This window comes from Abramis brama (genome assembly GCF_963993115.1).
Source record: "Abramis brama genome assembly, chromosome: 25".
Classification (NCBI taxonomy): Eukaryota; Metazoa; Chordata; class Actinopteri; order Cypriniformes; family Leuciscidae; genus Abramis; species Abramis brama.
In genome coordinates this window covers 13,894,304-13,916,862 of record NC_139987.1, presented here as the reverse complement: position 1 = coordinate 13,916,862, position 22,559 = coordinate 13,894,304, and the positions used below count along the sequence as shown (strand labels likewise).

The 22,559-nt window shown below is 37.1% G+C and overlaps 1 protein-coding gene across 5 annotated transcripts; it reads left to right on the top strand.

The window, feature by feature from the left end:
* The first annotated feature begins 2,326 nt into the window (after positions 1-2,326).
* On the top strand, positions 2,327-22,302 carry arfip2b (ADP-ribosylation factor interacting protein 2b). 5 transcript variants are annotated; one of them, XM_084104706.1, is made up of 11 exons: positions 2,352-2,592; positions 5,483-5,593; positions 6,796-6,828; positions 9,196-9,304; positions 12,246-12,308; positions 13,165-13,251; positions 13,516-13,631; positions 13,729-13,950; positions 16,215-16,372; positions 17,235-17,409; positions 19,584-22,302. In XM_084104706.1, the coding sequence occupies exons 2-11, from the start codon at positions 5,495-5,497 to the stop codon at positions 19,737-19,739; spliced, it is 1,218 nt and encodes a 405-aa protein (XP_083960832.1). In that variant the 5' UTR covers positions 2,352-2,592; positions 5,483-5,494; the 3' UTR covers positions 19,740-22,302. The 5 variants fall into 5 exon arrangements, with proteins under 5 accessions (XP_083960831.1, XP_083960828.1, XP_083960829.1 ...); XM_084104705.1 differs by lacking the exon at positions 12,246-12,308 and having other exon boundaries at positions 2,327-2,592; positions 6,796-6,852; positions 13,165-13,260; XM_084104702.1 differs by lacking the exons at positions 12,246-12,308; positions 13,165-13,251 and having other exon boundaries at positions 2,327-2,592; positions 6,796-6,852.
* Positions 22,303-22,559: the final 257 nt, after the last annotated feature.

Here is a 22,559-nt window from a genome sequence, read left to right as displayed (position 1 = left end):
TAGCTTGATCAGGATCCCATTAATAGTGACCTTATTAGAGGTTTTATGATGAGGGACATGAAAAATTTGGCAGCGTGAGAAGTACAAATTGTGCTATGCTGATGTATGCTGATGTGTGGCAGCTGGATTTCACCAGTTATGATGAGCATCCGACTGCAAACTACCAAAAGTCACACACAAACATGTCACACATCTCAAGACGAATGCAGCCATTTAAGGTGAACAAGGTTACAGAGAGGTGGTGGCTAGTTTTCAAAACATACATTCTCATGTAATCATGTAGGTCATCATCTATGTAGGTTACAGCGCCACCAAGTGGTTCATATAAGAGTCATTGACAAAAAAGAGGGTTCAAAATACTAAAAAGGTATATATTTTAAAACACATGTGACAAGTTCTTTAAAAATATATATAAAATTAAATTTTAATAAAAAAAATTAAAACATGTTTATTATTTAAGTCTTTGTAAAAGATCCAGAATAAAAAAATAAGCATCTCTTCCCAGACAGCAACATGTCAGTCCAAATCCTGGCCACATCTGGTACATGTGGATTCCATGCATACCAGATGTGGGCCGGATCTGGGCGACACTATGTTGCTGTCTGGGTTCAAACATTAAGTTCAGGTCACCAAATAGTAAATAGTCTGAAGCAGGCAAATATAATAATTGGATTTCCTTTAAATTGCGTATATATTTGTTGCCTAATCTGAGGTTTGAAACACTTTTCTTTGTGGAGCTTGTTTTATGTGTAATGACTGTGGGTATACACAGTTTGTGTGTGGGTTTACAACATCACTGTATGTGCAAATCACTCATTAAACAAAAAGTCATACGTGCAAGCTCCACAAGTGCTGTTACAGTGCGGTGAAATATAAACCAACAAAAACAGTAAAAGCTTAGTTTTGGCAGCTGAGGGAAACTTCTGAAACACCTCTAAAGAATGGCAGGTTGTCCTGTTAACAGCCTTCACATGCCAAATTAAGTTAGTTGCTTTACAAAGCTATAGCAGGAATGCATTTACACATGGTTGAGAAGGCCAGCAATTCGCATATTGCATCAATAACCATAAAAATATCCCTTTATGTTTTGGATGGTTGTTTGCTTGATTCTATCAGAGAGGTTAATATGAAATGCAGAGCCCCCCTGCTGAGATACTGAAGCACCAGGACCCACCACAACGCTGGAGACAAACTCTCCTCTCGGGTCTGTTACAGACATTCTCATGGCACTTTGAGTGAGAAGCTGTGAGAGTAAGTATGTCTAGGTGATGGGAATGAAAAAGAAATAGAGTGAGTGGAACAATAAAATCTCTAAGTGTGTGGAATATGTTTGCACACGTTTTAAAATAATAACCTTACTGTTTTAACACATGTTATGATTTCTAATGAGTTCTGTTATTGAATGTTGTTGGAACCATATCAGTGAATCTTCAAGTATGCCTACCAGTGATAAAGAAAGTAGGAGCACAAGTCAGAATGGGACAGAGGACCCTGGCAGAGAAAACAGTATCTACATGGTTCAACCACTTTAAAATAATAGAACTTTGCACCTTGCATTATGGTAGCTAAATTTTGCTGTCCCAAGGCAAGCGACTCTACAGTCCTGCAGCATTTCAATGCTTTTGTGGGTGAAGATGGTCGAGGGCCAGAAAAACAAAACAATAGTCCTATGATATCTTGCTAGAGAAAATAATTGTGTGAAGTCCTTTCAGCTAGGCCTACATGTCATTGGTAATCATTTACATTCAGTTCACATTTATTTCATATAATGTTTTTTTCACAATACATATAGTTACAAAGCAGCTTTAGAGAAAATGACTTTTTGATATTAGGAATGTCTCTACTGGCAGTTGCAATGACGCAAAAACGATTGGCTCTTTTATTGAGAAATGTCTCCTGTTCTTTGCTAGTGCCTTGCCTGGCCTTATACTGCCACCCTCTGACAAACAGAGGATTTTACTGGTTGCTGGATAGTGGTTTTCTTATGTTATGAATGTGGTCTTACTATTTTTGTTGTTATCAATAACCTACCAATAACCATTAAACAGATAGTTTTAAGTAGGCTAAATATTGAAAGAATTCCCACCAAGGTAACACATCAAGACAGACTGAGGAAATGTAGGATAAAACTGAAAAGATTTAAGAAACAGTTTTCAAAATATTTGTTCTTTTCTGTTTTTATATAATAATTCTAACAATAACAATAACATTTATCATCATCTTCTTCTTCTCTGTACATTTGGTTTGTATTCATCGCCTCCTCTCTTCCCTTCTCATCATGGCTTCTTCCTCGCGCCTGCTGCTTGTTCCACGTCGGCTAAAGGAAGGTCGGCGCTTGTCGTCAGATCCGCAAGGCATTTCGGGCTACTGGAGGCTGATTCGCCCAATAATACAAACAAGCCGCCGGACATGGTGGAATCGGTTGAACATGGGAAAACCCGCCTGCTTATGAATTAACATTTATTCAGCCTCAATGAATGCATGCTTTTATAATTTCCTCACTCTTTTTGAAGTGTCAGTGTTTGATTGCGCATGAACTGGGATAAAATATTCAGCACGCGTGTCAAGCTAATCCTAGAATAGAAAACACAGGTAAGATAACATTTATGTATTGATGTTTATTATTTATGCAGTCATTATCGCACTAAGCAGACATCGAAATAGGCTTAATGTACTGCATGCATTGTTGTGAAATATGACGGCGAAAATTAATATGTGGCTTTATTTAGGGATTTCATGGTTCAAGCGTGTTTATCTGTCTTGATGCACGAAAAGCGGTTTCTTTTAAGAAAAGGCCCTTGGGCGACAAGGACCGTCACTTTGACAGTGGATGCTTGAGTCAGCGGACTGTACATAATGACAATGATGCGTTATGAGAAATAAAATGTTGCACGGTTGAACGAGCCATAAGGTCGATTATATAAATATTCGTAGTAGACCTCTCGTGCTTTTATAGAAAATATGGATTGAAGGTATTATTTGTTTATCGAGGTGAATGGTGTCGTAGGTAAAATGTCACGAACCAACTGTCAACGTTCACCTGTGCCACCTGTTCGCCCAGGATGTAGCCCAATATACTTTAGACAGCAGGCAGATTAAAGATTCGTTCACCACTAGTTTAGACTTATTGACTTATTGTAGTAGACGAATTGTTTTAGTTCATGTCCATGTACTAACAATTCTTTCGTTTGCATTCATGTTTTATATAGTAGCTGGTTAAGTATAGCACGAGCCAATAACATTTGAGAGCTGGCTGTAAAGGAGCATTTATGTGGTTGGACGTTTTGAAGAATCATTCATTTGACAAAATAGAGATAGAATTGCTTTGTTGTTTATGTGGAAAATGACTATGACACTCTTGAGTCTATTAGTAGATTTGTAAGCATGAACATTTTATTTAAGGATAAAAATAGTTTTTGTTGACTGACACGGTTGAGTGAATGGTTTAACGATTCTTCATAACACACTTGTAGCCACCTACTGACATAATGCAGAACTGACAACTGAAAGAATAGTTTTACTAAATAAATAAAAAATAATTAAATTCACTGGGATGGATTAAAATCCTCACCACTAGTGTAGACTTGGAATATGTCTTGTTTTGTTTTAAAAAGCCTCTTGTTACCACGCTGGTCCCTTGAGACATATTTTTAGGGAGGTGCTCAATGAAGCAACATCACCTCAGCCTGCTTGCTTGAGTCTGTACTGTACTTGTTGTCATAGATGCAGCCTTGGTTAGATGGCATGCTGCCTCCGCAAAACCAGTGGAAAATCACAGGAAAAAAGGCCAAAGCCAATGATGTATTTTGTAGTGTTGTCATGGCTGTCAAATTACAGGCCTCTCTGTTTTTCTTTCAGATTATTATGTAGATCCTTGAAGCCATTGCAAAGTTCTCCATAAGTTTACCCTGTCCACGTAGCAAGGTAGAGGAACATATTTAATTAGAATGTACATTTCCTGAAGAAAATGTGAGTGGTGCTTGCAGTGGCAAAATTCGGCACGGTTGCTAGGGTTTTACTAGGCGGTTGCTATGGTGTTCTGGGTGGTTTCTAAGGTATTCTGGGTGGTTGCTAGGGAGTTGCTAGGCAGTTGCTAGGTAGAGGAACATAATTAATTACACTAAAGGTCTGTAAAATATCTGTCCATAGGAATCCATGCATGCATGTATCCATCAGATGAGCTGTAATTGAGAGTTTGCATATTTGACAATAGGTTACTGACATGTCAACCAAATTGATCCCAGATGTCCTTCTAAATAATAGCATTTCTTCACTGACTGGATCATTCAAATGTGCAGCTGCACAGTAAGAGAGAATGTAATTCACATCAACAGGTAGCTGGTAAAGCAAGGGTCATACTGCAAGCCACAAATTGAATACTTTTTTCTCGTAATGACATTGCCACAATTTCATTACGCTAAGTAAACGGTGCTTATTTGAATGTCTTCAATAAGGTCACAACATCCCACATCCACAGTCCTATCCCCTCCTTTCCTTCATTATAGTAAAGGAGCACTTGCACTGGCTCACCGCCATCACAACTGCTCACTGAGTGCAAATATATTAATGCTAGTTTTCCATTCCTGTGGTTTACAGATAAGACTTGAACCAGTAGCTTTTTTCCCCTTCCTAAATTTCATGCTTCAGCACTCAGGAGAATTAAATGGCTTTTATGTGAAGGCAGGCTATGATGTCTCCGCTCAGATCTGCTCTCTGAGCGCCTGTCTAGAGCTGAAGCTTAGACAAACTTGCATGAGTCACATGATTGTTACATAGCTCCCTGCATTCCTATATTTTCCTCTGCCCATTGAGGAGGCTGAGCTTGGGAGCTTTATGAGAGCTAACAATGAAAGCCTGCTTGAGAAGTTGCTCACTCATTGCAGTGAAGCCCCTCCCGCAGGGGTGAGAGGATTTAGCTCTGAAGGAGTAACCAAAGCAAGTATCAATGGAAATATCACAGAGGTACAGAAACTCACAGGGGGTTTTAACCAGGTTAATTGGTTTGAAGTGAAAGATCTAGTCCTTGAACTCCATTGCAGTGCCTTTTATGATAATGACTGGGTTGGACTCTGTCAGATCTGATAAGTACTTTTGAACAGAACATTCCTGTGTAAACTCCTTTCCATGTTGCCACCAAATGTATGTGGAGTATAGAAGGCCTTGAATATTTTAGTTAAAGGGATATTTTACATACATTGTCATCATTTATTCAGCCTCATGTTTTTTTACAAAAGGATGTCATGTAGAATGACGGCCAGCCTTGGTTACCATTCACTTTGACCTTGTGAGTTAGACTATAATGATAATTTATTCTCTAGTGCTTGTTGTCTGAAGTGAGTTCTGGTCTACATTGTTAATTAGCAGCTGTGAATTCATGAATATATTATTCTGAAATGTCACGGACTACCTTTTGTAATATAATGAAAAGCTCTCTCTGTTTAATTTTCTTATCTTTTTTTCCTTATCTCACTCTGTGTTTCAGCAACACTCCAGTATGGCGGAGAGTATGATGAGTAAAGCAGCCACTATGGAGATTCCTATTAACAGTAATGGGGACTCTAGGAATCTAGCAGAAGATGACAGCCTGGAGCAGGTGAGGGATACATGTGATTCAGCTGCATTGGGCCACATTTTAATAGTGATTTCAATGTCAAAAAGTGGTCTAGTTTACCTGAACCCACCCTAATGATTCAGTTTTTTTCTGTTTGCAAAGCTGAATCAAAGTATCAAAGCATCAAAATGTTGGTCACAGCGTTTAGGTTTATATATATTGTTAGAGTCTGAAATCTAGCTGTCTTCCAAGTTTGTTTAGTGTTGTTTCGCAATATCAGCCATGAGAAAAAAACTCAAGGTAGCAGGTGATGCAAACATTGCAGTTCATCATTTTTCAGCTTTTTCTTGGAGATTTGAAATAAGCAGTTACAAATTAAGGTTAAGTAATAGTAATATGCATTTGTTTCGTAAAAATGACTTCATTGGAAGTCTAGGATGTGTCTTCCTTGTCTTTGTGTTTCAGGAGTAACAGGCTAATGGAGCCAAGCACAAAGTGTAAATCTCCTTATTGTTCAAACCACTGTAAATAGTGGTAATGTTGTCACAAGACACACCTCTGTAAGACAACTAAACTGTGGCACTGGATCCGGGAGAAGACGTGTTGGGCAAACACAAGCGAGATATTTGCTAAGAGGTTTAATCATTCCTATAGGGAACTAAAGGCTATTTGTTTTAAAAATAGGTATATTTAATTTTTTTGTCATTCTCATGTTAAGTCCATTTTAAAAAGTTTATCATGGCTGATCATGTTCACAGTTGCAATAATGGCAAAGCTAAAGGCAGATGGCACTTTGGCGTTACATTGGGTCTTTAAATAGATCGGTAGCATTGAGCCAGAATGTGAAAACAGACTTTTTAAGTGTTCTTGTCTTTACCCAGAGAGAGAAAGAGTGGCATTTTCTTTTTTGTAATCCCCATCCATTTGTTCACTGATGTTTGGAGTGACAAGGATCTGTTAGCTACCCACTTTATGAAGAGGGTTTATTCATTGCTCAATGAGGGCTGAAATTATGCAAAGTAGTGTAACTCAATGTATTTTATCTTATTGTCAAGCTTTGAAGTTTGTCATTGTTGTATTAACAGGTGCTAACCGACCCTAAAATATGGATTCCATTGTGTTTGATAGATTATTTTATCATCACTGTTTTCAAGTTTGTTTTTGTTTCACATTGTGCTTCATTTTTGGTTTGTTTTCTTTCTTTTGTCTTTTTGTTGTCATGTTCTTCCCTGATGTCTGTGCAGGCTGCAAAGGTTCAGTGGAGCTTAAGAGAGAAGGTAGGGAGTCCCGCAGCCCTCGGGGTGAGAAGGAACACTGGGAAGGGTGGCAGTGTGTGTGTGTGTGTGTGTTTGCTTGCACGTGTTTGTCTTTCCAGCAGAAAATGGTTTTAGTTCTCCCCATAATTTTGTCTCTATAAACAGGATGTTTTTCAAATCACATGCATTATTTTTTGGCCTCTGTCACTCCATATTAATCGGTGTTTGAGGTTAGATACAAATCCAAATTATACAGATTTTGTTTGTTTTGAAAAACATCCTGTTTTGTCCCTTTGTGGTATTAACCAATGGCTAGTGACCTTTTAGTACCTATTAACTCTATACAGTATGTTCAGTGGATTTTGTATTATAATAATTAATTCTGTTTTGTTATTTAAAGGGGCCACTGCATACAGTACAGAGCGTACTGTATACCAGCATATGTATCCCATGAGCCTGTTTATGTCCTGGCAAAAACAACACATTCATTTGACATTTGTTTTACAATGGAAATGAATGAAATTGTATATTTTGTCAGTGAAAAGGTACTATATTTACTGTAGTACTACATAGTCATATACTTGTACATTACATAAGTGTCCATTATATAAATGGACTTTGTTCCTCCCTCGTTAAAATGTATAATAATTAGTGCTGTCAATCGATAAAATAAAATAAATTAATTGCACATTTTCTTTGTAATTAATCACGATTAATCGCCCTTACATTAAAGTTTTTAATAAATTTTTATATTTTAATAATTTCACATTCAATTGCCAAATTAATGTAGAAAGAAACAACAAAGTCAGTATATTTTAAATATTTGATCTAACAGGTAGTAAATATAGGCTACAGAAATTTAATAGTTATCAAACACTTCATAGTTTTCACTGCGTAAACTATAAATTTAATATAGATACATTTTTATTAAAGCTACAAAAGTTTTTCAGTCAAGAGCAGTGAGTGATTTTTCTCTTTTTCTTTTGTTCTTTGATTTACATTAAAGGAGCCGTATGTAAGATTGTGGCCAAAACTGGTACTGCAATCACTTTCAAATTACTGTAGAGCTGCTGTCACTTTAAGACCTGCTGCACATGACGTTGATCTGACACGCATCCCAGTTTCATAAATCTTTACGTTTATTTAAGACTGTCCTTACGAGGATCCTCGACAAAATGGGCATTTTGGCATAATTTAGTGTGTTTTTGTCTGTTCAAACGCGAAAGAGAACTCAGTGCGGCATGGCACACGCCAGTTCCGCACTGAGTTTGTTTCTTATTGCGCTTTAATGGTTTAAAAGCATTTACATGAAGAAGAGTGATCATATAATGTAACGCTAGCTATATAAAAAAACGGATGCACCGTTAATTGCATAAAATATTTTTAATGCGTTAAACTGAAAAATGACCCTTCACAATAGATAATTCTTTACAATGAACTCTGTCTGTTAGAGAGCTACATATGGCAATTTATCAGTTCAATAAAATATATAGTAATAAAAACGCAATCTCCATGTCACTTTTACAACATTTCAAATCCCTCAGTTCTGGCCATCTCCAAAAAGCCAGGCCAATGTTGATTCTTGTGTTATTACAAGCTCTGTTGCGTTCTCTTTTTGCAAGCAGAAGCACCTCTGTTCGGCGTTTGTTTAAAATTGTTGATTCCCCAGAGGTTTGAGATTTACTGTGCTCCATGTCGTCAACCTTCCTTGCTAGTTGTGACAACTAACCTATGCCACTCCCACACGAGTCGCTAGTCTGCAATTTCGCGTGAAATACATCCCTCTTGGTCTAAAAGTAAGACAAAAACACTTTTTTGAAGAAGAATTGATGGTGTATTGACCATTTACAACTTTTTTTTTTTTTTACAAAAAAGAAAGTTGACTTAATATTGTGATTGTTTAACACATAAAAACAATTATTTGATCAAATCAATGCAGATTTGTTGTTTATTTGTAAGAAGGCTCTGTTTTGTAGTTTATGGTCTCAGATAACATGTTTGCTTTGGTGTGGGTTGTTGACCGTTTTATAGTCACTAATGTGACTTGTTTCAGATAACTGTTCAGACTGTTTCCTTCCTTGTGCTGTAATTGCCTGGTAAGCTTTGGTGTCTTTTACTACAACAAGGAAACGCATGGATTTTTCAGAGGGTTTGTTTTCACAGGAAGTTACATATGAATTTTGTTATGTCTCACAGACACATGATTCTTATTAATTCTAGGTCCCATGTGATTCTAACCCTAAAATGTTCCTTCTAACAATTAACAACGTTTGCCTATGTTTGTGTGTTTAGAACTTACACAAATGGCTCACTACATGACAAAATAATTTTTAGGTCGCCAATTTGAATACTTAAGATGTCTTCTTTTCTCTGTTTCCATGTCTGTAGGACTTGCAACAGGTCATGGTATCCGGGCCCAACCTAAATGAAACCAGCATCGTTTCAGGTGGTTATGGAGGTACGACGGAAGGCATCATTCCAACCAGCTCTATCAAAGGTATAAGAAATCCTGTCATTCTTTAACTCTTCACTGTTCTTCACATCTTCTTCCAAAACCCAATTGCTACTTCTGCAGTGAACATGTAAAATACAGTCTCACCTAGCAATATGCAAAACTGCATATGAAGACTTCAGATGCAAAAGCCTCTAAGTGCCATCTGAAATTTTCTTCTAAAATTAGCATTTTTTCAAGCTTGTATGTTTAAGTTCAGTAATTTCACTTTAATGACAATTAATAGGTCATTTTCATTGCCATTAAAGTGAAATAACTGAACATAAACATACAAGCTTGATAAAAATTATCATTCTAAAAGGAAATTTCAGATGGCACTTAGAGGCTTTTGCATCTGAAGTCTTCTGCATCTGAAGTCTTCATATGTTCAAAATAACCTGGGCAAAGAAATTCCAGTATAATTAGGCTGGCTTTAGATTCACTTGACCCCAAACATGCATTGACTTTTTTTTTATTTATTTTTTATTGGTGGTATTTACCATGTTTGAAATTACTTGGCTGACATTTGTACTCTCAGATGCAAACACATACATATTTTTTGTGGAGAAGAAGTTGGAATTGTACAATATGGTTTGCATATTTTCCTTGCTGATTTTTCCAGTCCTTTCTTTCCCATGGTGCAATCCAAATGAGAGCCAGGGCCTCTGGCATTGGTCATTGTGTGTATAGGTAGTGTGTGAGTCATTCTTAATGGCTTTAAAGTTTGTCTTTAACCAGAGTGAAAAAGGCCACAGATCCTCAGGTATCTTTTAGTTTTAGATTTTTTTTTTAAAGGGGACCTATTATGCTAAATTCACTTTTACATGGTGTTTGAACATAAATGTGTTCTGCTGGATGAAATAAATTTAATCACTTCTGTTTTTCTGGCTTTTAATTTCTCTCTAAGCACATTTAATATTCAACAATATTATTGATCTACCTGCATTGACGCCATTATATGAGAACTGAACTGAGCTGGACGATGACATCACTGTTTTCTCCAGAGCAGCTATATATATATATATATATATATATGTGTAATGTTGCTGTTTGAGCATAAACAAAATCTGCAAAGTTATGATGCTCAAAGTTCAAAGCAAAGGGAGTTATTTTCTTTTAAAAATTTACATAAACCCCGTCCCCGGAACACGATTTATAGATTATCAAGACCGAATATGCTAATCAATGACTAGAAGATAACTACACATAAGCTACATAAATTCATCAACTATCCATTCAGAAATGTTGTCTACATGTTGTCACTTCTTCTTTAGTCTCTCCATCTTTGTCTGACTCCGGTTTGAACATAAAAGGCTAAATGTTTTTGAAATTTTCAGTGCATGTCTGCGTGAGGTAATCGAAGCTGCTAAGAATGAGCTGTTGAAGCTCCACCCTCTGTGCCGGGAGCAGCAGCTCATTTGCATTTAAAGGGACAGTTTTTTGTTCACCCTCAAAAAGTGACAATTTTAACATAAATATTTGTGGGGTATTTTGAGCTAAAACTTCACATACACACTCTGGGGACATCAGATATTTATTTTACATCTTGTGAAAAGGGCATTATACCACCCCTTTAAGCTGGACAATGACGCTGTTTTCTTCTAGATCTGCTGTACAGCAGAAACAAACTTTGTTGCATTATTTTCCTGTTATCACTGTAAAGCTGTAGCCTTTTGTAAAAAGCACTATATAAATAAAGGTTACTTGAATTGATTTGGAACGGGCTACATTTTTTTCCTCTTCTTTCTTCCACAGTTAAGGTTGATTTTTTTACTAGCAGGAACTTTGTAATGATGAATCATTTGTCATTTTGTTTCGGAAATCAGTTTTGAAACTTTAATCTGGCTTTAATCTTGCTGACTTTGTTGAGGAAATGTTTAGAAAAATCTGCTGCAGAATGGCTGGGTGTAAAGTATGTTTGGAAACTTTCAGATCAGTTACTGTCTGATACTCATAGTCACACTCTGTTTCTGTGTTAATGAACACTAAAAATAAGTTATCAGGCATATTGGGGTTTCAAAAAACAGTTGTGTTTATTTATGTTTATGTGAAATTTTAGTTTTTGACAACCGTATGTATTTGACAGTTTAAGTGCAATAAGATGAAAGAGAACTTGGTTTAATACTCATGGGACGCGCCGTCTGACATCCAGCTTTCTGTGCGCGTACTTCGGGTGTGTGTGCGCTCAAAAAACCTATATGGCTTTATATACAGTAGTCAACATTTGAAGTGGATCAAAACCTTTCATCAAAGTTATACATGAATTTTGAACAATACCAGTTCTTGTCTTAGAACAACTTTGATTAACTTTTTTGATCCACTTCAAATGTTAACTACTGTATATTACGAAATGGCTTTAAAACACATGCAGATGCACAACTTTCATGATGATGACGAACTTCAATGTCACGTGAGCGTGACAGCGATAGAGATGATAATCAAAACCAAACAGATGTTTTAGTTTTTGGCGGAGTATCTGAGGCAAGAGCTGTAAAGGCTCCGCCCTCTTCTGGAATGCGGGGTAGGGAGCAGCAGCTCATTTGCATTTAAAGATACATGCACGAAAACAGCATGCTTTTCCTTCCGCTAAAAATGGGCATTTACAACATGGTATAAAAATGATCTGTGGTGTACTTTGAGCTGAAACTTTCTGGGGACAATGGAGACTTGTATTACATCTTGTAAAAAGGGGCATAAGAGGTCCCCTTTAAATGAATGTCCTCTGTAATGAAAAATGAGGCTAACTTTTGCAAAGTATCCCAACCAAAACGGACTGCTTTTGATTTTATTTTAATTTAGTTTCATGTATCTAACTAAATGACTTTGTCTGGACAGGATATGTTGTAGATCTGATTGTAAGGTGATCACCTGGGGCCTTAATATCAGTGTAAATTTATTCCCTTGTGATTCAGTGAGGACCTTCTTTCTCTTTTACACTTTCTCTCAGGCCCTGCAATCCGTCTTAACACTGACTTTCTAGGCAACAGACGCATTCCAAATGAAGGGCAAGGTCATTCATCCCTCACTCGTACCCGATCTCACTTATTTCTCTTTTTCCACCTTCCCATGATGCCTTGTATAATTGTCCTTTTCTAAGCCATTTTGTCTTTTCCTAGGGCATAGGATGCTGTTCTGCACGAATAAATTTAATCACTTCTGTTTTTCTGGCCTTTATTTTCTTTCCAAGCAGATTGAAACAGGCTGCATTTTTATTTCTCTTCTTTCTACCCTGGGTTAAGGTTGCTTTTTTCTCTGGCAGGAACTTTGTAATGATGAATCTTTTGTCATTTTGCTTCGGAAATTAGTTTTGAAACTTTAATCTGGCTTTAATCTTGCTGACTTTGCAGAGGAAATGTTTAGAAAAATCTGCTGCAGAATGGCTGGGTGTAAAGTATGTTTGGAAACTTTCAGATCAGTTACTGTCTGATACTCCTAGTCACACTCTGTTTCTGTGTAAATGAACACTAAAAATAAATGATCAGGCATATTGGAGCTTAAAATAACAGTTGTGTGTTTTTGAGTGAACTGTACATTTTCTCCAGCTGTTTGTCATGAGGCAGCAGATTTAACAAAATATCAGTCATGTGTTTTCCTGTGTTTCATCTCGTTACATTATCACCTTCTCTCTCTCACCCTCCCTTTTTTTCCCCTTTCCCATTCCTCCATCTTCCTTCACATTCACACACATATGCACTGGCATTATTCTATACACTTCACTCTCATGTGGTGCAATCCATTCCATTGCAAAACGGAATTTTCCCAATTGCCTAAATAACTTTTTAACATATCCACCACTCACTCCCTCTTCCCCATAACCATATATACCCCCAACATCCCCTGCTATTCCTGGCCATGACCCCCTCCAGACCTGCGAATGAAGTCCAGGGGTGTTGGCATTGCCCCAAGCCAAATTGCAGCCTGCCGAATAGCCAGCCAATCAGATGACATCCCCTGTATCCCAGGTATCCCAAACGGTGCTGGATCATTTGACAACATTTTCCCCCTATTTAGTAAAAACACATTCATTTATTCTCTCATCTCATCTGTTTCACATACAGCTGATACACTGTCTGTCTGTCTGTCTGTCTGTCTCTCTGATGCAATTAATGATGGCCACAATATCTGCAAATGTGTAAATTATTGTGGAAGACTAGACATTGTATGTAGACAGTGTGTGTGTAATTGGAGACTTACTGTAAGCATTTTCTGTGTATCAGGGTCCAACATGCATCACACCAGTAGCAATTCCTCCATGACAGCAGAAGAGGCCACAAGAGGCATTGCTGTGGAGAAATTTGACATAGTGAAGAAATGGGGCCTGAACACATACAAGGCTTGTCAATTAACTTTTTATTTTTTCTATTTAGATGTTATGTGCTGTTAGCCACTCCAATTTTGAAGCCTTTTGTATTTATGGTTTTCTCCCTTAGTGCACCAAACAGATGATATCTGAGAGGTTTGGCCGAGGCTCACGTACTGTGGATTTGGAGCTGGAGGCTCAGATCGAGGTTCTGCGGGAAACCAAACGGAAGTACGAGAGTGTGCTGCATTTAGCGCGAGCGCTAACCAACCACTTTTACAGCATGGTGCAGACGCAGCACGCCCTTGGAGACACTTTTGCCGACCTCAGTCAGAAGTCTCCAGAACTCCGGGTGAGACGGCACGGTCATCTTAAGATTTATGATATTTGTTGTGCCTGCCATGCAAAATTATGGGACTGGTGTAAACCTACTCATGTATTTTCAAACTGTCAGTGTTAAAAATAACTAGTGCTTACAGACAGAAAAAACTATGTCATCAAGACACAGTTTACTTTAGCTTTTGTGTTTTGCTACTTCTACACCAGACCAGTCAAGAATGTCTCTAACACTGCTGGATGGATTGTCTAAGACTAGTTAAACAATTGAGCAGTCAACACTAAATAAAAAAATAAAAATAAAAAAAAAAATATATATATATATACAGTGAGGAAAATAAGTATTTGAACACCCTGCTATTTTGCAAGTTCTCCCACTTGGAAATCATGGAGGGGTCTGAAATTGTCATCGTAGGTGCATGTCCACTGTGAGAGACATAATCTAAAAAAAAAAATCCAGAAATCACAATATATGATTTTTTAACTATTTATTTGTATGATACAGCTGCAAATAAGTATTTGAACACCTGTCTATCAGCTAGAATTCTGACCCTCAAAGACCTGTTAGTCTGCCTTTAAAATGTCCACCTCCACTTAGATGCCTTAGATGCACCTGTTTGAGGTCGTTAGCTGCATAAAGACACCTGTCCACCCCATACAATCAGTAAGAAACCAACTACTAACATGGCCAAGACCAAAGAGCTGTCCAAAGACACTAGAGACAAAATTGTACACCTCCACAAGGCTGGAAAGGGCTACGGGGAAATTGCCAAGCAGCTTGGTGAAAAAAGGTCCACTGTTGGAGCAATCATTAGAAAATGGAAGAAGCTAAACATGACTGTCAATCTCCCTCAGACTGGGGGGAGGATCTCACCTCGTGGGGTCTCAATGATCCTAAGAAAGGTGAGAAATCAGCCCAGAACTACACGGGAGGAGCTGGTCAATGACCTGAAAAGAGCTGGGACCACCGTTTCCAAGGTTACTGTTGGTAATACACTAAGACGTCATGGTTTGAAATCATGCATGGCACGGAAGGTTCCCCTGCTTAAACCAGCACATGTCAAGGCCCGTCTTAAGTTTGCCAATGACCATTTGGATGATCCAGAGGAGTCATGGGAGAAAGTCATGTGGTCAGATGAGACCAAAATAGAACTTTTTGGTCATAATTCCACTAAACGTGTTTGGAGGAAGAAGAATGATGAGTACCATCCCAAGAACACCATCCCTACTGTGAAGCATGGGGGTGGTAGCATCATGCTTTGGGGGTGTTTTTCTGCACATGGGACAGGGCGACTGCACTGTATTAAGGAGAGGATGACCGGGGCCATGTATTGCGAGATTTTGGGGAACAACCTCCTTCCCTCAGTTAGAGCATTGAAGATGGGTCGAGGCTGGGTCTTCCAACATGACAATGACCCGAAGCACACAGCCAGGATAACCAAGGAGTGGCTCTGTAAGAAGCATATCAAGGTTCTGGCGTGGCCTAGCCAGTCTCCAGACCTAAACCCAATAGAGAATCTTTGGAGGGAGCTCAAACTCCGTGTTTCTCAGCGACAGCCCAGAAACCTGACTGATCTAGAGAAGATCTGTGTGGAGGAGTGGGCCAAAATCCCTCCTGCAGTGTGTGCAAACCTGGTGAAAAACTACAGGAAACGTTTGACCTCTGTAATTGCAAACAAAGGCTACTGTACCAAATATTAACATTCAAATACTTATTTGCAGCTGTATCACACAAATAAATAGTTAAAAAATCATACATTGTGATTTCTGAATATTTTTTTTAGATTATGTCTCTCACAGTGGACATGCACCTACGATGACAATTTCAGACCCCTCCATGATTTCTAAGTGGGAGAACTTGCAAAATAGCAGGGTGTTCAAATACTTATTTTCCTCACTGTGTATATATATATATATATATATATATATATATATATATATATATATATATATATATATATATATATATATATATATATATATATATATTACCATTGGCCATATATATTAGGGTGGTTGAGACATCAATATATGTTTTAGTATTTTGTCATTTTTATTAGTTATTTATCTTTATTTTTTACTTCAGTTTACAACAATTTTAGTGCTTCAACTTAAACTTATTTGCCAAGCCAACATGTTTTTTTATCTAAAATGTATATTTTGTTATTGTAGCTTCACTTCAATTAAAATGTTTTTAATAATTGTTAATTTTAGTTAAAATAACAACACTGCAATAGAGTTAAATAGTCACACTCACAATAGTCTACTGTTTACACACAGGATGAGTTTGGATACAATGCAGAAACACAGAAGTTGTTGTGCAAGAATGGAGAGACTCTGCTCGGTGCCATCAACTTCTTTGTGTCCAGTATCAACACACTGGTGAACAAAACGATGGAAGACACACTGATGACTATCAAGATGTATGAGAATGCCAGGTAAAAGCTACTTCAGCAAAAAAAAAAAAATTCTTTAAGGTGCTTAAAGTGATTAAATTCTCTGCAATATGAAATGGCACTGGGCAGTACTTTCTGTCAGGACTTATAGCACTTAAATTGTGTTTTAAGTTAATAAGCATCTGATGCAACTGGACGTTGAGAGGGTAAGTATACGTTAGAGTTGTCTGGGTTAGTATCGAATATTGCTGCACATGCAGAAGAGATGGTATTGAATGAACTCGGAGTGATACACCAACAGGCACTGACACTGGCTGGCCCTCTCACTCAGTCTTTTGATTGAAAATAAAAAAGGAAGAAGCATATCCTCTATCACAGTTATTTGCAAAAACATACAGAGAGCAGAAGCTTTTGTTTCTGCTGCGACAGCCGCAAGACTACGCGAACGCAGTGAGTGTGAGTTAGAAATCAGGAATGGCGAGAGAACACTGTGCTTGGTATGTTTTTCGTCTTCAAACCAAACTTGGGTCTTCAGCCGACAAAGTTTAAATCCCGTCTGGCTAGCACGCTTCCCATAATGTTTGCGTGTTAGGTCAGTAGGCGATCTTTTGTGGCTGTTCGAACACATGAGTGTTTACACTACGAAAGCAATCTGGTCGAATGCGTTTTCGACCAGCTCTGGAAGTGGTCGAAAGTGGACAAGCTCAAAATGTTTTAGACCCCGTTTACACCTGTATTTAGCGTCGTCCACTTGTGATCCGATCGACCAAAACACATCTTAATACCAAGTGTAAACAGATCTCACCATAAATAACTTTCAACTTTGGGCATCACATTGTATAAAAAGTATAAAATTTTGTATGTGCCATTTTTTTTTTAATGATTTTTCTCTGATGTCCTGTAGGCTAGAGTTTGATGCGTACAGAGCAGATCTAGAGGAGTTGAACTTGGGCCCGCGGGATGCTGTTACCATGGCTCGTATCGAGGCTGCTCAGCAGCAGTACCAGATCCACAAGGACAAATATGAACGTCTTCGAAATGATGTCACCATCAAGCTCAAGTTCCTGGAAGAAAATAAGGTGCATGACCACCCACATAACTTCCTCTTTAAGCCACTTAACCCTCTGGGGACCAAGCTGTTTTTGGGGTCCTTGAGATGTTCTGACATGCCTTGACATTTGTGCTTTTTTCAGTTATTTATAAACATGTTAATGGCAAAGGTGTAAATTCACTCTATATAGCACAAACAGGGCTACCATAATATGTGAGCAACGTGTATGTAGATGTTTGTATTTTTAAGAGAATAATGTTTATGCGTGGTTATTGGAAAAAATTAAAATGAAAGTTGCTGAATTAAGACCACAAAACACATATTAAATATGTGTCCACAAGACTTTTGACTAATGGATGTTGTCCCTTTGAGTTCTAGCTTCAAAATTATGTGAAAATAGTCTTGCTTTATCGTTCACAAAAAAAAATACATTGATTTAAATGGTGTAAAACAGGTTTTGCTTGGAAAGCCAATATGCGATGGGGAGGAGTAGTTTACACCTTAGATTACAGTGTCCCACCCACTCTGCATAATGAGCCATTCACTCAGGTGTGAAACTGACTGAGCCACAATGCAAGGACAAAAGATGTATTTAGAAGAAGACTTATATTGACCATTTAAGATTTCGCTTACATCTCTCTTGTAAATATGTTTTGCTATTTTATTAAAAATGTTACAATTACAACAATAATTACAATTTCAACAATATTTCAAGTGTACTATTTCTTTGTAAAAAAAAAAAAAAAAAAGATTATAGGCCTACATTTTATCATATGTATTCATTAGTTTGAATATAACCAACATTGGAACATCTAACATCTTAGTCTATGAATTTATTTTTGACAAAAATAGTATTTTTTTTTTGCAGTTTAATACGTTGCTTATACAAATACATTTTATTTCAACATATTCCAGTCGATTTTTACTCATCTCAGTAGGCTATAGCAAAGCAGTTTATTCTTTCACACACAGACGCGCGATTCATATTTAGGCTAAACAGTCTTTACAAATATGTCCCCTTCATTCATCTCACAGAAAGGCGAGTCATATTATAGAAATGCGATTCATCTTTTTGCGGTTTACATAGCCCTACACTAACGTTATTCCATAACGTTATTCCACACGTGAGAAAAGAAAACAGCCTAACGTTACCTCACTCCTCAGCGGAATCTGCTCCTCATTTCAGGAGATATTGCTCCTCATCAGCACTGTTCTGAGGAATCTTTTCTCCATAAGGTAGGCTATAATGTCTCACTCGCGAGGAGTCGCAACGCGCTTTGTTTACAGCTGATGTGGGCGTTTCACAGCTCTGAAATAGTTCTCAGAATTTGCGTTTGAATAGCACGCGCTCTCCGGGGAGTGGTCACATTACTGTGAATGAGCTCGTAATGAGCTCGACAGGAGTCGCTCTCTTTTTATACAGATTACAGAAGCTGAGAATATTTGTTTTTTATATAAATGACTTCATTTAAAAGATGCGATCTCAAGCTTTATGCCCGTGGGTCTGTTTGCCTGTTTGACTGAATTTTCGCGGAGTTATAGATCATTTTCGAACGCGTTTCAAATGGGAGTTTACTGACAGAGAGAAGGCAGAAATCGCATCATGTTAATTTTTCTTTATTTGTCAAAAAGCAAAACACTTTATTTTTATTGTGAGTATACAGAAAAAAAATAGAAACTGAACAGGATCGATTGATGTATTAAACGAAAATGAAAGATCAAAATTAACAGAGCATTTAGTGTTTATTTTCATTGCTAAAAAAAAAAACGAGCAAAACGCGCGGGCGCGTTTGTGGTCCCCAGAGGGTTAAAGGGATAGTTCACCCAAAAATGAAAATTAACCCATGATTTACTCACCCTCAAGTCATCCTAGATGTATATGACTTTCTTCTTTCAGACAAATACAATCGGAGATTTATTAAAAAATGTCCTGGCTCTTCCAAGCTTTATAATGGCAGTGAAGGGGAATGCACTTTTTTTGGGCTTCAAAATATCAACACCCCTTCACTGCCATTATAAAGCTTAGAAGAGCCAGGATATTTTTTTAATAAGAAAGTCATATACACCTAGGATGGCTTGAGGGTGAGTAAATCATGGGGTAATTTTAATTTTTTGGTGAATTATCCCTTTAAGCAGCCCTTGATCCATCTGTTGTCTCTGTCTTGTCATCTAACATGATGTGTTTGTTTATCTATCTCACAGGTAAAAGTGATGCACAAGCAACTTCTGCTGTTCCATAATGCCATCTCTGCCTACTTTGCTGGAAACCAGCAGCAGTTGGAACAGACCCTCAAGCAGTTCAACATTAAACTCAAACCACCAGGGGCCGACAAACCGTCTTGGCTGGAAGAACAGTGAAAGTGTCCATTCACCCCTGATTTCCTGATATACGTCTTTAGCCAATCAGAGAAACACAGTAGGACCACAAGAGACCAGCAATCTGAGATGCTAGCAGAGACGGGGCTACAACAGAACCTCTTTCCACTAACTCTCTCTATACTTCTCTTCCTTGATTCTTCTCCTCCTATTCTTGCTCTGAGACTGTCAAGTGTCTGAATAGTCACCTCTGGTATGTAACCAGTCCCAAAGTGTCCAATCAAATGTCAAAGGTATCGGTTTAAGCTTCATCCCTGTAAATATCATTAAACCGACTGAAACAATCCTTCTGATATGTCAGTCAGAACAACTTTTTTTTTTTTTTTTAAGACTATTCTCAATATTACTCACAGTCGTCACACACACTTTCTCTCTGTCAGTGAACACATTTTAAGGAACTTTTTCCTTTTGTTTTTCTGTGCAAAGTGTTTTATTTTGTCCCTACAATCTTTTTTTTCTGTAATGTAGATTTGGTATTGTAGCTGATGGGGGATTCATATCATTCCTATCACAGAGCTTTCAGTGTTCAGTGTTGGTGGGTCTAACTAAAATTGATTTTATTTGGATAAAATCCAGATATGAGTTTATCTGATATTAGTATCGCATCCTTGTATGTTTACTAGGCCATGAGAGTACTGTTGAATCAATGCTTGTCCAGTTGTCTCTCTTTGAAATACATGAAATATTACATTTAATATCTTAAAATGAGCTGCTCATTTTAAGCTATTTTGCCTCAAACTAATAATTCTTTGACATGTGCTATGGATTGAATTTCAGCAGATGTGGGTGCAGTTTCCTGCACATTTTAACAAAGCCCAGAATGGAAGATGAATCTAAATAACAATACTGTTACATTTGCTTTACAGCTTTGAATAGTTGAAACATGATTATTTTCTTGAAGAGAGAGGAGTGTCATTTTTATTTTATTTTGACAATTATAGTTTATTGTAGTATTATGTACCAATGCAGAATACTGTATGTTTATAGGTTTGTTACAATCATTTTAAGTTAATAATCAGCAGTTAATCAAGGAAGCCTATGTATGAATTGTATATGATTGATTTAACATGGGCCAGTGATTAATGCCCACTATTATCTGCCTCTTTGTCTAATGAAATGTGCACTAGAGTTTATGTACTGAGTTGTGTTCTGTTAGCATCAGCAAAGCCCTAATATTCTCCACCTTAGAAATTGGTTCTGATGCACCCAGTTTATTAAAGCCTTTATTTGCCTTTTTTTAGCAAAACTAAATATTTTTTTCCCCAATGAAATATTTATATACTGATTAATTATCATAGTAGCATTTTTTGCTTTATGTCATAGTACTACTAATATATTATTTCTTTAACACTCAATGTTCACAGGAAATGTTGTACAAAATCAAATCTATTTTAAAAAATTAATATTTCAAAATAATTGCTTTTTTTATTTGTGATGTGTTGGTATAATCAGATGAGTCTTACTGGGTTTTCACTACATCCTTTTTCACCTAAAATATCTACAGTATGCGATAGCCTTGATAATGGGTTTAAATGCAGACTGTCAGATTAGTTTATGTCAGTCTAGTTTCGTTTTTTATTTCATTGCAAAAGACTGAAATAACGACTATGATCTAAATGTTCAGTACTTTTGGACATTGCACTAAATCTTTCTAAGCTTGAGACGAAGCAATACTGAAGATGTTTCTAGAAAGTGTATTCCCATGTATGCCTGTATTGGCTGTTCCCTGTGTGTTTTTGCATGGCAGGTCTGATGGCATACTAGTTGTACATTTCCATGCATTGTGATTCATTCCTGTTCAATGCTTCAGTAAAACACTATATGGGTAGTAGTGCAGGAAAATATTGTTTCTAGGAAAAAAGAGAAAGGTTACTCATGAATGTTAAAGAATGCTTGAAATTTAGTTTGAATGTTGTGTAACCTAGTGAAGTTTTTTTTTTTTTTTTTTTTTTTTAAATTGCCTTTTACATTTTTTGTTTTGTACAGGCCACTCTGTCACCTCAGAAGAAAAAAAATGTCAGATGTTTTTTATAACAATTATTTTGTTCGTTTTTTACATCCTGTACAATTGTCCGGCAGCAGAGACGGCACTGTGTGTGATTATTTTCTTGTTGAGAGCTGGAGAAAAGGATTCCATCTCAAACCATAGAGACTGAACTGATCCATGAAGTGAAAGACATTTGTTCCAGAGCAATAGGATTTTAAATTTAGACCTCCTCAACACTAAACCTGGATATTATTATTGTTGATTTTATTTTGATTTCTGTTAACAGACCGTGTTTGGTATTGAAATGGTCACTCCATTAGTTGGCCTAGTTTAGCATAGCAGAATGAAAGAGTTATAAATGTTACCATATTTATGTACAATCAATATTTTAGGCTGCTTTGTAGTATTGTAGTGTATGAATGATTGTATATATGTAAAGATAATTAAGACAGATTTTGAAACTGGAAACTCATGATGTTAGCCTTTGCTCCTGGCTTTGACCAAACCTTTGACCGACAAATGTACAAGAACCCGCCAGATAAAATTTGAAAAGTTTGCAAAAATGGACTTTGTGTCTTTTATACTTGACTGATGTCCTGTTTTGCTTTGTTGCTTTGACCCTGTTTTCATCCTAAATTGAACAAACATCCAATAGAAGAACAGGGGTCAGGCCATGCAAAATTAATGCTGACCACTAGAGGGTAATGTTGAATATGATAGATGTTTTAGGTTCCAGTGCTCCAGTAACGTAATTAAAACTTTAAATCAATGGGTGATAAATAAAAATCGATTGTTAACCTTTACACAACTGAAAA